This window comes from Myotis yumanensis, unplaced genomic scaffold, assembly GCF_028538775.1.
Source record: "Myotis yumanensis isolate MYYU_CA2020_CCGP unplaced genomic scaffold, mMyoYum1.0.hap1 SCAF_2, whole genome shotgun sequence".
Lineage (NCBI taxonomy): Eukaryota > Metazoa > Chordata > Mammalia > Chiroptera > Vespertilionidae > Myotis > Myotis yumanensis.
This window is the reverse complement of record NW_027223753.1, coordinates 151,405,278-151,421,101: the sequence shown is the minus strand read 5'-3', so window position 1 is coordinate 151,421,101 and position 15,824 is coordinate 151,405,278. Positions and strand designations below refer to the sequence as shown.

The window sequence follows — 15,824 nt, the reverse complement described above, 5'->3', positions numbered from 1 at the left end:
TCTCCTCAGAGTCACAAAACAGCTGCGTCAGATCCATGTTTCACATACACATGCCAGCCACTTCTGTGCCTTCACAAGGAAGCACCAGTTTTCTGCTTATATTCACTCAGCCAACCCTCGCTGGAGGAGAAACTGGGTGATGTTAGTGTGTAGCTTTCACAGCCTCTACAGTGAAGGCAGGCAAGAGAGGAGCTTTTGGGTAATGATAACCCCTATTTGCTAGGAAGGTCTGCCATCGTAAGTGAGGGTAATGGACAAATCATGGGCTTTTGGCTTCAGGTAACCTGGTTGTAACCCTGCTTCCTATCCTTAATAACATAATCGCTTGGGCCAGTTCATGCATCTCTGTCCCAGTTTCTGTAAAACTAGACAACCACCATCGAATTCACAGTTGTCGGGAGGATTCAATGAAGCACCTGGCAGAGAGTGCAGACTAGCTGGGTGGTAATGTCCTGCCCTTTAGCTCAGGTTCAAATTTTATTGAGCATCTACTTAGGTAACAAGTTCTAGGGTGAGTGCTGGGTACAGTGGTGAGATCCAGGATCTCACAAGAAATATATCAAACATTTAGGTTGAACCATAATAAATTGCCACTTTCTTTAGGTTAAAAAGTGGTCAAATGTCATACATTTTAAATGGTGCACTCTGATGATTCCAATGACACAGGGTGGTGGCTGTTTTGATAGAACGCAGAGCAGAAGACCCTAGTCTAGTCCATGGGGCAAAGAAGGCCTCCCTGAAAGTGAGATCTGGAGCTTGAGCAGGAGTTGGCTGGACAGGGGCTGAAATCAGATAAGGATATTCAGATGATTTTTGGTTGTTATTAATCCTCACCCGAGGATATTTTTCCATTGATTTTTAGAGAGTGGAAGGGAGGCTGGGGGAGAGAAACATGAATGTGAGAGAGACACATCCATGTGAGAGAAACACATTGATTGGTTGCCTCCCACACTTGCCCTGACCAGGGCCAGGAATCGAGTCTGCAACCGAGGTTAAGTGCCCTTGACTGGAATTGAACCCAGGATCCTTCAGTCTGCAGGGCAATGCTCTATCCACTGAGCCAAACTGGCTAGGGCAGGACATAAAGATGATTTTCTTTTCAGAAAATAAAATATGATGATGAGCTGTATAGAAAAAGGAGGCACCTTGTCTTTTATGATTCCAGTGATAAGCCCTCCAAGGTATGAGTGGCGGCTTACCCATCTAAAGGATATTTGCATTTTAAGAGTTGTTTGTTAGTGCAAAGGAACACATTTCTAATGGTGGGATTTCAGTGGACGAATGCAGGCCCCTTAAAGGAAGGAGCAATGGCTGTTTAAATGGATTAAGGCAGGCACTCCCATATAAGAACATATAAAAATATATAAGAACAGACGTTTTCTCATCCAACATGATGCTTCAAGTAAGGAGATGATTTCTTTCAACAGGGCAATGCCTTCCAGGGCCCTCGGAGAGCAGATATTGTGGCAAGAGAGAAGGTCACTCAGCTGATCCAACTCCAGGCGGAAAGGATTTTGGCCTTAAAGCAAGAGATTGCTCTTTTGCGTAAGAAAGGCGGCATTATCCTCCCACCCATTAAGTTCCCACCGGAGAACAGATGAAGCCACTGTGCCTTTTACTTTTTTTTGGTCTCAAATCCACCCAAGATTTCTGACATAAATTTCCCCAGAAGTTGTCTCCTGCAGCAATCTGTTATTTCGAAGTGAATGGACCTAAAAGTCTAAAACGAGATCCAGCCAGGTAGTGCCAACATCTGTCATTGAGCTGAGCCATTTCACATTTGTTTGGAACCAACTGGATTGAATATGAAGTCTCAGAAGGCTGTGTCTCATACTAAGAAAGCATCTTTCATATGTCCCGTTTTAGGAAATTTGTGTTTGTGTTTGTTTTATCTGAATTTTTAGCCATTGGCAAGAAAAGCTAGCATTGAGAGCGTCAGCTGGTCCCTTTTCTGTTGCTGTTTAAAGCCAGTGGGCTAGAAGGTGAGTTGCAGCCTGGATTTGAGGGCCCCATGGATTAGCTAAATGAAGATTGGGAGCATTGGCCCAGGCCCTCACCCAGGTTGAGTCTGAAGTCACATCTTATTTCTCTTACCTGTTCGACTTCTCCTTGCCTATCATTTGCATGTTGCTTATCGTCCTTCACTTTCTTTCTTAAAATTTTTTTAAAATTCTACTTTTCTGAAAGTCATCTTGATGAGTTTTTCCAATTTAGCTTTGGCTGGAAAAAGGGGGTAACAATCTACCAGCTGGCACGCTACTGCTTTTGGCCAGCAGAGGGAGCACTTGTCCTAGACTGCCATCAGTCCTGGGGCTTTCCTACCATCTTGCTCATCAAAATCAGGACAAGAGTGAGAAAGCCAGGGTTCGGCCAGATGCCTCTTAATGAGATTGTGTGTCTCAAGAGGCATTTCATCTGTAACTCAACTCTACTGAGATTGAGAAGAGGCCTTGCAGGCTTCAGCCTCCATCTAGTCCCGGGTATAAGGATCCTGTGGATGGGCAGCAAGCAGTAAGTAAACGTTGGTTTTAAACAAGCGGTGAGTCGGCTCCTCTGGCAATGTTGGTGTGTCTTTGGAAAGAAGGGAAGTGAATGTATCAGGCACCACATGTGTAGCATAACTCTTAAATACTTGGTCTTCAGCACACACAGACCTCTACAGAAATGATTAGTTTCATTCCTTGACCTGACTGGAGTTTTACCTTCAGTCCAGTCAGGAGGAGAACTGACTGCTTCTCCTTTCCTCCTGTACACTGCCTCCCTCTTGGACTCAGCAGTTACTAATGCGTCCCACGTTAATAAAAGCACAACCGACATTCCGTATTTACAGACAAAAACATTAGAGACATCTATCTTTTCCAGATCTCATCTCCTGATCTGAAAACATCACAAGTGGGTATTTTCTTCAGATACTCAAAGACTGAATCCTAACATCTAAGGAAAACGCTGACTCACGCATGACTAAGCTGAAGGTTACAGGGAAGACTAAACATTTATTTAGAAGTTACAGTGTTTGTTTTTACAGAGCGATGTTGCCGCGGATTATTGATTCTGGAAGGTCTGTTAATGCTTATAGTACTATACACATCTGAGTCTGTTCTCACGGGCGTCTTCTGGAGACCTTGCCTGTAGCACCAGAGCTGGCCGTCTTCACAGGTGTCTGCAGCCTGTGCGCCCCTGGCCTCTGCGTTACCCGCGCGCTCCTCACGCACAGTGAGCGGGAGTCTTCCCTCGGGCAGCTGCTCTCTGGGCCTCTGCAGCCTCCCGGGCAGAGGTTCTGAGCCGCCTCCTCAGTCTGGGTGCTGGCCAGTCCGTGTTCCTCTTTCCTGGTTTACTCCTGGTATGTGGTGGCTTCTTTGTTTAACCTCTCATACCTCCAAGGGTAGGAGTCCCTATGTCTTTCCAGAATTATAACAACACATATACATTTATTTACAAGTGCATAAATATATAAATATGGCTATTATAGAAAAATAAATACCAATTTCCTCTGTCTCTTTAAAAATGATAATAGTCTTTCTGGAATACTGGCTTCTGTCTAAACGATGGGGGGTGGTGTTTCAAAAGATATGTGCACTGGTGGGCTGGGGGAGAGCTGCCTCCCGGCCTCCTGTCCTCCGTGGGTGCCCGTGGGGTGCTGGGGGCACCACTCTCCTCCACCCATTTGGCAAGTGTCAGGACTGTCCACTTCTTCAACCGGTGCCAGGCCCAAGCAGCACGGGGGCCCTGAGGGGAGAGAGAATGGAAACATTAACATCCTGACTGTCCAGGAAGCGGCACTCAGAGTCACTGGTCACACTTGTCCAAAAGGAGAGAGAAACCTACAGCCATGACAAGGCGATTTCTGGTCTTGATCACCCCACACACAGTCCATTCCCCCAGGGGAGCCCATCCAGTGTCAGTGGCGCTGGGCCTGGCTCTAGGAGGTGAATTCCATCTCCCAGAGGCAGGGTTGAGGGTCTGCACGTGGACCTACAGCCACACCACGGAGGCTAAGAAACATGACCCAAGCCTCTGCAGCATCCGGCACCCACCCAAGAATCCACTGATTTCCAAGGCACTGGCCCAGGGAAGACAGAGGGAGGGGCTAGTGTGCACAGAGCCCCATGGAGAAAAGTTCTGTGGAAGCACAGAGAGTTCCGATGGTTGTGAGAACTTGGCTCCCTAATGATTGATGTAACCTTAGTCCTTAATTAAGAGACAAGACCCAACAAAGCAAGGTATTTTGGCGTGATTAGAGAGCACCTCTTATTATGAGAGGCAGTAGGAATTTGTGAATGGCCTTAATGCAGAGACCAAAAAATGTCTTTCTCTGAAATGGGATGGTGTCCTTTTCCTCAGCCTTTGAGGACGAGGCTTGTGATGGTGGAGAAGGACCCGACCGGTAGGCCCCTGCACATCTGCTAGGCCTTCGGGCAGAAGGGACGGTGGCCAGCCCCTGTCCTTCCCCCGTCTCTCCTGATTAAAGCGCGGACAGCTCCCTATGAAGCATCACCTTCAATGACTTCTCCCCAGTGCCCCCTCCTCCAAGTCACTCCTGGGTTGTGGGTTCCCTCATGCTACCTCCAGCCTCTTTAATTTCCTGCCCTGCCCCTGGCACAAACCTGGGTGAAAAAGAGGGTCCCATGTCGCTTCCAGCCCCGGATTCTGGGGTCCTCGCCTCATCCCGGGCTGGCTGGCTGAAGCAGGCTGCTCCTGGAGGGGGTGGCGGTCCTGGTGGGTCTGCAGCCGCTGGTGCGTTGAGGCACCAGGCAGTGTGTACAGGAAAGAGGCCTCGTCTGGGTTGGCCTTGGCTCCCCTGGGTGCACGAGACCAAATGGGAGTGAGGTGTGGGCAGAGTGGGCCCACCTCCCCACCGCCCGGCTGCTTCCCTGTGGAGAACACCAGAGGGGAAAGGGCCCAGACGGGCAGGGACGGCTCCCTTATGAACATCGAGAGGTGCCACACCATTTCCACAGGTAATTCTGGCCTCTCTCCATTGTATTCCATGCAAGTCCTAAGTGTATTAGAAAATGTGGAGTCAGGGGCATCTGGGCAAAGCCAGCAGAGCCTGGCTCCGCAGCCTGCCAGGTGGGGGGCAGATTCTGAGCGGCTGACCCGTGCTCCAGAGAAGAAAGGGCTTCGTAACTGCAAACACTACCCCTCGTGGGGGGAGACCAGTGGAGCAGGCTGTCAGATGCGGGGACCCCCTAGTCTAGAACAGTGATGGCGAACCTATGACACACATGTCAGAAGTGAAATGCGAACTCATTTTTTTGGTTGATTTTTCTTTGTTAAAATGGCATTTAAATATATAAAATAAATATCAAAAATAAAAGTCTTTGTTTTACTATGGTTGCAAATATAAAAAAATTTCTATATGTGACACGGCACCAGAGTTAAGTTAGGTTTTTTCAAAATGCTGATACGCTGAGCTCAAAAGGTTCGCCATCACTGGTCTAGAAGAAATGAGTAGGTTGAGGAATTCTGCGAAGCTGGCCCGGCCTCTCAGTGGCTGATGCTGAACCTGAGGGCCTAAAGAGAGAGAGCTCTGGGACTGGAGACAGACGGCAGGGGTGGAAGGGCCTGTTACCTGGGAGGCGGGGCACTGTGGACGTCATGTCCATCGCCAGGAGCGGTCTGCCTCCGGAGGTGGTTGGTGTCATCCTGCTGCTCAAAGGGAAGAGGAATGGCAAGGTCATGTCGGCGTCCAGGACACGTTCCCATGCATCCTCTAGCAGGATGAGCTGTTCCTGACGAAGGAAGCCTGGCCCGCAGTCCAGGCCTGGAGGCCGGCAGGGAGGCAGCCTCAGGAGGCGCCCATCCTCCCCTCCAGGGCTGCCACACCTGCTCGCCCTCACCCAGGATGCGTTACCTGCGGCTGTGCCCCGGGACAGTGCTGCGGCGGCTTCACGCCTGGGTGGCCCATGGCAGGCGCAGGGCAGCCCCTGTTCACATGCCCCCCATTGGCACAGGCCCGTCCATTGGTGCCACTGAGGTAGGGCTGCCCGTGGGCTCGGTGGCCGGGAAGTCCTCCCAGCGGCACCATAGTGTACTGGCAGGAGGAGGACAGCAAGGTACTTCGAGGAAAACCCAGGTCTGTTGTATGTTCTGGAAGGAAGAAGGACAGAGATCTGCTGAGGCCACATGAACCTCAGAAAACTCCTGACCACAGGGTCCGATCAGGGAGGCAGGGAGCTGGCACCGCCCTAGAGATGAGAATATTCTCCCTCGCAAACTTCTTCACGCTACTCATTTCTCCCTAACAGCAACTTCCTTTGCAGGGGCGATGAGGGTGAGGAGATACAGGGGCAAGTGTTCAGGAGGAGGAGGAGGTGAGCGAACACAAGGAGCAATAGTTAGGGGAGGCAAGATGGACCAGGTGTGCTGTAGGAAGTGGGGAGTGCAGGGCAGCCCTGGACCCAGAGCAGAGGCAGGAAACGTTTGGCGGGAAGAGGCGGGTAAGTGTGACCACAGTCAGAGCAGCAGCTTCGGGTGTGAAAAGGAGTTGGAGCCAGATGAGTCCTGAGCTCCTGAGATGCAGAAGGGCCAACTCCCCCTCTTCACACTCTCCTCCACCTGCCAGGTCCGAGAGCTGAGAGGAGGGACTTAGTCCTGGGGTGTTCTGTGACTCTCCCTAAGCCCTCTGGGGACCCAGGAGCTGGCGCCTCAGTGAATGGGAAGCAGGCACCTCTGATCCTGCCCTGGGGAGAGGCCTCCTTGGAGGGCGGGGGGCTCCTTCCCTCCCTAGGCTCCTCCCCTGGTGTGGGGGAGGGCCGCTCACTCACTCTGCTTGGACCAGGCCCTCCACAAGCAGAAGGGGATGAAGGCGACGATGATGAGGACGATGGAGCCCAGGACGACCCCCACAATCAGGTAGGGCAGGTCGCTGGAGCGTGCCACCATGGCCCCCGTGCCCACCGGCCGCTCCATGGTTTCAGGGGGTGGCGGCTGAGGTGGAGCCAGAGTTGGGGGTGGGAGCCCGCCAGGCTGACCAGACTTCCGAGCTGTAATTGTGAACAAAACTCCCATCAGCATCGATTTCTCTGACATTTCGTTCACAACAAACAACAAACATCCCGATTCCGTGGTGTGGGAAATGGGGCTTCGAAACCCTTTATCGGGTGAGCGTGGTGTCCCAGCTCAGCAGGACCTTGGCATCTACCGTGAAACTTGGGATTACTGAGAACTGGACCATGTATTTCAAAACACAATCAGAGGGTTGTGAGCCAAGCCTGGAGCCAGGCTGGGTGCTCTGGGCAGCAGGGTGTGGGGATTTCCTGAAAGAGGAGCTGGGGAACTTCAGGAAGAAAGTATAACAAATGCATGAAGCCAGCAGGAGAACTGGGAAAGGAAGCATTCACCCACGGACTTGCTCTTCCCGGCAGGTTAAGGGGTGCGGAGGACTAGGCATGAGCCCGAGCCGCAGAGCAGGAGGATAGGTGTGTTGGGTGGGACTCCCTGGGGCAGACAGTATCTGGGAAACGCTGATCCCAAGGTAACAAGGTAGGATGGTGAACTCCTCAGGGTTTGCTATCAAGGTGCATCTGACATTGTTAACCCTCTTCTTAGCCGTCCCCTGGCCTTTCTGATACTGCAGCCTTCTGCTATACCCCGGCCTCTGACTGCTGCTGCTCCTCTCTCTCCTCCTGCTCTCTCCTTTCCAGCTTCTCCTCAGACACTGGGAGGTCTTCCTGGTCCCTGTCGGTCAGCACTCTCTGTGCACCCTCATCTGTTCCCCTGATTTCAGCCTAATGACACTTCCTCAGAAAACAGACCCAAACCCATCTTTTCTTTACCTGGGCTCCGCACCCCGCTCTCTCCCCTCAGCCCGTTCCTGCATAGTCACCAGTGACCCCTCAGCAAACAAATCCAACAATGGCCCTCCTACAGCCCATAGGGCCGTCTCCCCTCCTTCCAGGACCATGTACTTTAACCGCCAGGAGGTCCTTGCAGGTTTGTCCAGTCCCCTAGGCCACTCCCTCCTCAGTCCCCCTGAAGATGCAATCCTTTCCAAAGGCCAGCGTGTAACCCGTGTGAGGGCTCTGCTTTTTGCCCTGGGCACTCTGATACAGGACCTCTGGTCCTGGGTGGATCTGCCCCTCACTGCACTGTACACGGTGGAAGAGGGCAGGCAGTGCACACAGCAGGTGCTCTGTATTTGCTGGCCAAGTGATGGGAAGCAGGGCACAGCTGGAGAGAGATGTTGCCAATGAAGGAAAATGGGTTTTCTCGTCTCTATTCCTTGGTGATCTCCTGAGTTTGTTCTTTGCAATACACCTGCTTTATACACTTCCAGTGTTTGCAAAAAGGGGACAGTATCTATCCACTTGACCAATGTGAAAATAAAGTATTATGTGAATATGTTTAACATGTTTTAATGCAGAGAAAGAGACTGGGCTTGTAATTGTACAAACTTGGCCCAAAGTGTGCTCTACCACTAACTGGCCGCTTGACCTTGGTCAAGGTATATCATTTCCTTTTCTGTCTCATGGGGTTGGATTTAATTAAGTAAATAAACCAGTGTTAGCATCAAATGTTATCATAGGAATAAAGTGCTTATAGAACCCAACCTAAGGACGGGTTCCACTCCATGAGCTCACGTAGGAGTGAGTTCGCAAGTTCTTTGTAGCCGTCATGTAGCAAGCCATCTGTACTTAATATGAGGCGCAAGCAAATGAAAGGTTAAGAATGACAGAGTTTAGGGGTACCTGGAAAACAAGTCTTCCTGGGGAAGAGACACCCAGCACAGCACACAGAACAGAGACAGACACAGAACCCACAGACCTCACCTTTGGTTTCACAGATCATCACGTTGCTGAACTCGCTCTCGCCGCCCTCATTGAAGCACTGCATCTTAATGTCATAGGAGGTCTCCGGCTGCAGGTGGTTGATGGAGTGCCAATATCTATCCCCTGGAAGAGAGACTCCGTCACACTTGGGGACGTGGATCTGGTTCGCCTGGTCTCCACGGGCAGTCAGACTCAGGGCTGGGTGCTGGGGCGGCTGCCATGAACGGCCCCATCACCTGTTGTCCCATCACCATGGGAAGGAACCGTGTGGGTTTATGAACTCGATGACCCCAAGTGAGTCATGAAAGAGACGACGATATGGGGCACAGATGCCGTGTGTCACAGCAGCCCCGGCTTCACACCTTCACCAACACCGAGACCCCCCGTGCCAACAGGGGAAACCAAATCTCACAAAAGCGTTTCTCACCTTCCACCATGTCCTTCTTGTAGTCACTGTCGTTGTCACTGTCTGTGGGCCGGTAATAGATGTAGAAGCCATGGATGGGGGTGTTGTTGTTACTTGCTGGGATATACTTAGGGAAAGGAGAAGAAACACGTTGACAGTGGAACAGAGAGATCACCAGGTGCGGCCACGGGGGACGGGAATTTCCCCCGGCCTAGAGTTCAAAATTCACGGGGGGACCCTGGCAGACATTTCTGATGACATCCCTAAAGCTCTCTGGAGAACGCTGTATTCAGCCCAGAGGTCCCCCAGCCTTTGGAGACAAGAAACAAACGGACATTTCCCCAAAGAGTTAAGTTCCCTCTGAGCCTGCCTGGGTGGGGATGATGATGGATGGACAGATGCATAGACCAACTTAAGGGAGGTCGCTTAGGGGAAAGGCTGGGGAAGACAAATGGTTCCCTCTCGCCCAACACGAGCTCCGCCCGCCTCCCCATGCAGTCTACGCAAGGCCACGTACCATCCACTTGAGCATGATGGTGGTCTCGTTGACGGCGTCGGTGAAGGTGATGTACGGGCCCGCCACGGGCCGCTCATAGAGGCGGCCGCTATAGCCCGACACCACGTACGGCTGGGAGGGGGCGCTGGGCTCGCTCTCCCCCAGCATGTTCAGAGCCCGGACACGGAACTTGTAGGAGGTGCCTGGTGAGAGAGACACTCACTGATCCCAGGAGCTGGGAAACACCTGCCGACTTGCTCACAGCTCATTCAGGGCCTGGACCTGGGCGGGGGGTGTCTTCTGGGCAGACCTTCCCCAAAAGCAAACCCCAAAGGACTCAGGAGACTTCCCACCCTCATCAGAAAGAAGAGAGAGGGCTTGTGGAACTGAGGCACCACAGAGCATCCATGGGAGCCTAGAGGTGGGTGGAGGATGAGCAGTGAGAACCCCCACAGCTCCTGTTCTTGGTGGCCAGGGGGGCAGTGCAGGGGAAGGGTGGGGAGTGGGGATGGGAAGAGGAGGTTAGTGGCCAGGCCCCTACCTTTCTCTAGGCCTGTGATCTCCACTGAGAGCCTGGACGGAGGGATGGCGCTGGTGGCTAGCATCCAGTCCCCCACTTTCTTCAGCTTCTTGTATTCCACACGGAAGGACTGGATCGGGAACCCACCATTCCCACGGGGGATCCAGGTCACAAACACCGATGTCTCTGAGGCCATGGAGATGGTGGGCCTGTCTGGAGCTTCTGGGGCTGAGGGAAACCATCCATGAGGGAGGAAGGAGGAGAAAGACACGGTGAGAAGATGGTCGTGTTGCAACCTGATTTGGCCTGTTCCTGATAGGAACCTGTTCCTCCCCACAGCCCCACCCCCTCCCTAGTGGCTGCACTGGGTCGTCCTGGGGTCACCTTGGATGGGTCACCTAGGTGGCCTTCTCCAAGGAGGAGTCCGTGGGCTAAGACTCCTGAAAGCCATACTTCTGCCAGGTCAGAGTGTGGAGGCACCAATGGCCACCTCCTCTCCCCTCCACTGCCTCTGCACCCACAGGGTCAACAACCCCAGTACTGGACTCCAGGGTTTTATCTGAAAAGCTTCAATCTGTACTTCTTCACTGTGGGGAGACACCAGGAAGCCCATTCGTCCTTCAGCAGTGAGCCCGAGGCTGTGGACCGGGTTCCGGTTATGAGCACGCATCATGCCTACCCCTGGGGATTGCTAGGGGCTTACGGGAGAGGCGGCCGTGGTCTGGCTGGCTGCTGCTCTGGGGGCTGGCTCCAGGGTCATCTCTCTGGATCTGCTGCTCCTTGCTGGCCATGATTTCAGGTTTGGACCGCCGTCCTGGGTAGAAACGGGTTGAGCTCAGCCAGGGAGGGAGCACGCGGTATTAGGTTTCCCTCTCCACAGAGTGCTTTCTGCCAGGGGGTCTGACGAGGAGGTGCAAGTAATGCAGGGCAGTGGAAGTGGGGTCTGATCTCCTCTCTGCCTGAGAGGCGCCAGAGAGGCTGGCTGGTGGCATCCTGCTGAGAGGTGGGGCCTTAGCCTGGGCACACAAACCACAGGAGGCAGGCACTGGAAGGGTGGTGAGTAGTGGGACAAGGGGACGGTGGTCTCACCTGAGCCTGGGAGGATTTTCTCAGGCCCATGGGAACCCCAAGCTGGGGCAACGACTGACCCTCACCCGTTCGGAAGGTGACCATGGCTGTCTGGCCTTCGCCTGCACAGTTGTAAGCTGCCATCTCCACTTCATATAAGCTCCCGGGGTCCAGTCTGGTGAGGGTCAGGCGGTGCTGGTTGGCTGGGATGCCAGAGATGGTCCAATCATCAGAGGTGTTTGTGACCTGCTGGGGAAGATGGCTGTTCATAAGGACCGGCCTCTGGCCGGGAGCTCTTGGTGGCTGTGGTTTGCAAGAAAAGCAGACCTGAGCCGAGAGTGCAGGAGGGGTGGGAGGGGGGAGAACGGGGCAGGTTGGGGGAGCGGTGGTGCAGCAGAGTGCAGACTGGGCCTTCCGGCTCTAAGACAGTATAGTCAGGCTCCCTCCTCTCTCATCTAATGATCCCATCAAAAAAAAAAAAAAAAAAAAAAAAACCCAGTGGGGAGGGTCAAAAGGCCTCACTGAGAAATTGCTGAGAATTTCTCCAAAGACCTCTCTTTTTCTGAAAAACTCACTTTACTTTCTTCCTCTTTGCTCTATTTAAAGCAAACAGTTTATATTCTAACTAGAGGCCTCGTACACGAAATTCATGCAGGCAGGGGGAGGGAGTCCCTCAGCCCGGCCTGCACCCTCTCCAATCCGAGATCCCTCTCGCAATCCGGAACCACTGGCTCCTAACCACTCACCTGCCTGCCTGCCTGCCTGCCTGATGCCATTAACTGCTCCCCTGCTGGCCTGATCCCCCTAACTGCTCTCCCCTCCTGGCCTGATCCCCCTAACTGCCTAACTGCTCCCCCCTCCTGGCCTGATCCCCCTAACTGCCTATTTGCACTCCCCTCCTGGCCTGATCACCCTAACTGCCTATCTGCCCTCCCTTCCTCTCCATGCCCTTCGGACCCCTGGTGCAGTGTGCTGAGAACTCTCCGCCACGGCCCCACCCCTGTCCTGATTGGTTGTTACGTGGCGGTGTCCCGGCCAATTTGCACATTCCTATATTATTAGAATAGATAAGACGAGGATGATGGTAAAAGTAGCAGTACCATTTGCTGAGCATTTACCAGGTGCTAGGCATGGAGCACTTTATATATGCTATACAGTGCTTTCATGACAACAGCCTGAGAGAGATCAGTAATTTGCCAAAGGCCACAGGCCCAGTGAGTGCATGCTCACAATCTTAACCTCTTTAGAAAGAAAAACAGTCTGGGAGCCAGAAAATCTTGGGTTCTATCCTGGTTGTCTCTCTTACTATCTGTGTAACATAAGCAAGTTCTCTGACCTCTCTGATCCCAAGGCTTTTCATTTGTAAAATGAAGCAAATAAGGTCTCTCAGGTGATTCTGAAGATTAAATTTGGTGATTTGTGTGAAGTGTCGAGCTTTGAACTGGGTGGACAGTAGGTTCCCAACAAATGCCTGGCCCTTCTCCCTACGGCCCCACACCCTCCGCTCTGTGAGGTTTCTCCCATCTCAATCCTCCTTTTTCTGCTCCTGCCCTCAGTCCTTGCTTAGAACTTAAAAAGTGTGGATGAGCTGTCAGGATTATGGATGAATAGTAATGGCGTCACATTCCCAGCTCTTTAAAGAAAAAACAACAACACAGGCGCTTCAGGCTCAGGGCGATGCTCAGAGGCCAGGCTGCTTGCTCTCAGCCACCCTACCTTCCAGGACAGACCTAACTGCAGGCGTGCACGTCTCAGAGAGCCTGCTGGAGCCTGAGGTGTGGTTTGCTGAAGGAACTAAACAGCTGCCAGGAAAGCTCTGAGTCCCAAGAAGAATATTCCAAAGTAGAACAAGCCCTGCTATTCACGGGCCAGGCAGGGCCCGGGCTCGTTAATGTCAGGCTTCCAGGATTTGTTCCAGGGGGAGAAGATTTTACAAACTGAGAATCCCCGGCGGTGCTGGAAACCCAAACACAGTAGCCAGGCTCTGCAGATGCACCAGGAAATGAAGCCACTCCCCCGTGTGCAAAGGGGAAAAAGCACTGAAAGGCTCGCAGGCTCCAGCAAGAGAAGGGGGCTGAAGAAACAACCCAAATGCTGATATTTTTCATGTCCAAATTCTTTCTGATGTGAGGATCTTGAAGATGTTAGTCCCAGAAGAAAGGAACTGCTTCTGGGACATCATTTCTGCCGCGGCCGTGCCCACCTAACAGCTCCAAGTGCCCCACAGGCTGGCTTGATAGAAGCGAGGCCCAGTGGGCAGTGTCTGCTCACTTCCCAGGCCTGGCCTCACACTGCCACGGGGACCAGAAATGAAAATAAGAAACGGAACGGTCATTAGTCACTGTCACACACACCGAGAGGCTGGGTGCCACCCCAGCCTGGCATTTCCGGATCGGCATGCCTGGCTTTTGCCAGCCTGCTCTCTGGCGAGGCAATTTGGTGTCCACCTCTTGGCCTGAAAAATATTATTCTTGCTCTCATGCTGGTTGCCATCTCCTGGGGACCACGAGCGTTTGGCCTGCCCTGATCTTTGTCTACAGCTCCAAGGTGGAGGTGTCCAGTTACACAGAGGAACAATGATTAGGACCAGCCCTGCCCCGTAACCTGGGCTGAACAATGCTGCTGTTTGTTAAAAATGTATTCACCCCTTTGCTGGCTGGCAATAAGGCGGCCAGGAGGCCGAGCACCAATAAGGAGCTGCCTGCCCTGGCCCCCACCTGGGTGGTAGCTTGGCCCGAGGTGTCTTTCTGACCCCCTCAGAGTCTCTGTGGACTTGTCCTGAGCGTGTCCAGGGGACAGGCACAGAGAGGCCGCATGTCCAGCGGGGGAAACGGCTTCCGCACAGCCAGACCTTCCTCCCCGCAGGGCTGGCTTTCGTTTTTAGAGGGGGAAGAAGAGTTGATAAACTCTTTTAGTTCCACGTTCATATATTATCCAAATTCTTCTTCCAAGTGCACACAGCACTTTCACGAGCAAAACAATATGAATGCATAACAAAGTCTAGCATTAGAATGCATTACTTATCAAGTAAGATTTTTAAAAATCCATTTGAAAACAATAACTGCCTATGTCTAATGACCTTAGAGAGAAGGTAGCGTGCATGTGGGGCGATCGGAAACGGACTGCAAGGACATCCTCCTGCAGGAACAGCAGGGTCGGAGCAAGTGAGAATGCAGCCCTGAGTGAGGGTGACAGCCCGGGGACCCTTGCTGTTTCCCAGGACACAGCGTGCAGGATGGCGGGCTGGAAGGCTCCGTCCCAGACCCCGTCAGCGCCAGAGTGCTTCCCGACAGCTCCCCAAACACCACGGACAGACTCCTCTCTGTCAAGGTCTGAGCAACTCGATGTGCTTCCAGCTCAAACGCCTGCCTGTCAAACCCGAGCCATGAGTCTGAGAACTGAGGGCGCTTTACAGGCCTCAGAGAAATACTGTTCACAAATGTTTGTTTTCCTGGCTTAGAGCTCGCTCATCAGGCCCAGGTTCCTGCAGGTATGCACCCAGCGGAGCTTAGCTTGGTTCAAAAACAGAACAACATCAACAACAAATGGCAGAGCCAGGAGGGGAGGACTGGGGATGGTTATCAGGGAGACTGTTCGCTCCCTCTGGGACTAGAAGCTGGCAGTGGTAGCTTCCGGGAAGCCTGTGCATGAAGCCCAGACCTGGAGGCAAAGGCATGGCTTTTTCCTGGGCCTCATAGGGTCCCTAATGCCCAGCACCACCCTCTTCCTGGAGGTGGTAGGAAAGTCCCCTGGAGGAGACGGGAGGTCGTGACCATTAGTGGGGTTGGCCGTCCAGGTTGTGGCGGGAGCTCAAGGGGAGAGAGATAACAGAGACCCCCGCCCAGCCTGAGACGAGGTGGGCACAATGCCAGGCACCATACCTTGCGGTGTTTCACCTCATAGTAGAGGATCGGTGCCCGGCTGCCACCCTCATTCCGTGGCCGCCACACGAGCTCGTAAGAGTCAGTCTTGGAGGTCCTGGGTGAGCTGAGGATGACGGGTGCCTCGGCGGGCGCCACCTGCCCTTTCTCTCCAGGGCACTGCGGGGAAGCTGGCTGCACTGACGTTGGAGGCCTCGGGAGCCCTGGGTGCCCCTTCACCATATGGTCGGGGCTTCTTGGTCTAGAGGGTGGCACGGGAGGTGTAGCAGTGTCCAGCTTAGCATCGGGCCTTGGCCTCAGGGTTGTGCCTGGAGCAGGAAAGAGAAGGGAAGGAGAGGGTGTTCGTCCTCTGGTCACCTGCTGAGCTGAGAGAAGACCTGCCGGGCAGGAAGAGCCCTCAGGGCAGGACTGACATGGCCATCAGCCCACTCAACAGGCTCCACGGGAGAAAGGGTCATGTCCCTGCCCTCCAGTAGGGAAAGGCAGTCTGGTGCCCACGTCCAGGCTTCTTGCCATGGCCCAGGCATGACAGGCAAGCGTATCTGCAACCTGTTTGTGTTCCGGACTCCACATCTGAAGTGAACTATCTATTTGCTCCTGGGGTGCAGGAACCCTGTGCCCCCTTTCTCATGCCTAACCCTGGGGCTGGGGGCATGCCCCACACTGGGGAGCCTTAGCACTC

General features: G+C 53.2%; 2 protein-coding genes across 8 annotated transcripts in view; one reads left to right on the top strand and one right to left on the bottom strand.

Moving 5' to 3' along the window:
* CFAP44 (cilia and flagella associated protein 44) overlaps positions 1-3,483 on the top strand; it is a 116,107-nt gene extending 112,624 nt beyond the window's left edge. Inside the window, exons 35-36 of one of the 3 annotated variants that reach the window (XR_011470306.1) lie at positions 1,428-1,982; positions 2,863-3,483. Coding sequence is in view for 2 of the 3 variants with exons in the window: in XM_070406194.1 (XP_070262295.1) it covers positions 1,428-1,601 (174 nt within the window). In the remaining variant the exon portion in view is untranslated. Of the gene's footprint in view, positions 1-1,427 lie in introns of all 3 variants that reach the window. The other 2 variants (XM_070406195.1, XM_070406194.1) reach the window with 2 other exon arrangements.
* Positions 2,974-15,824, bottom strand: part of BOC (BOC cell adhesion associated, oncogene regulated) — a 71,642-nt gene continuing 58,791 nt past the window's right edge. For 3 of the 5 annotated variants that reach the window (XM_070406197.1, XM_070406198.1, XM_070406200.1), the window contains 12 exons: positions 15,143-15,450; positions 11,348-11,510; positions 10,897-11,007; positions 10,215-10,421; positions 9,695-9,876; positions 9,199-9,304; positions 8,772-8,894; positions 6,768-6,986; positions 5,855-6,090; positions 5,573-5,649; positions 4,605-4,798; positions 2,974-3,726 (listed from right to left, as the gene is read on the bottom strand). In XM_070406197.1, the coding sequence (XP_070262298.1) occupies positions 3,539-3,726; positions 4,605-4,798; positions 5,573-5,649; positions 5,855-6,090; positions 6,768-6,986; positions 8,772-8,894; positions 9,199-9,304; positions 9,695-9,876; positions 10,215-10,421; positions 10,897-11,007; positions 11,348-11,510; positions 15,143-15,450 (2,114 nt within the window). In that variant the 3' untranslated portion in view covers positions 2,974-3,538. The remainder of the gene's footprint in view (positions 3,727-4,604; positions 4,799-5,572; positions 5,650-5,854; positions 6,091-6,767; positions 6,987-8,771; positions 8,895-9,198; positions 9,305-9,694; positions 9,877-10,214; positions 10,422-10,896; positions 11,008-11,347; positions 11,511-15,142; positions 15,451-15,824) is intronic. The other 2 variants (XM_070406201.1, XM_070406202.1) reach the window with 2 other exon arrangements.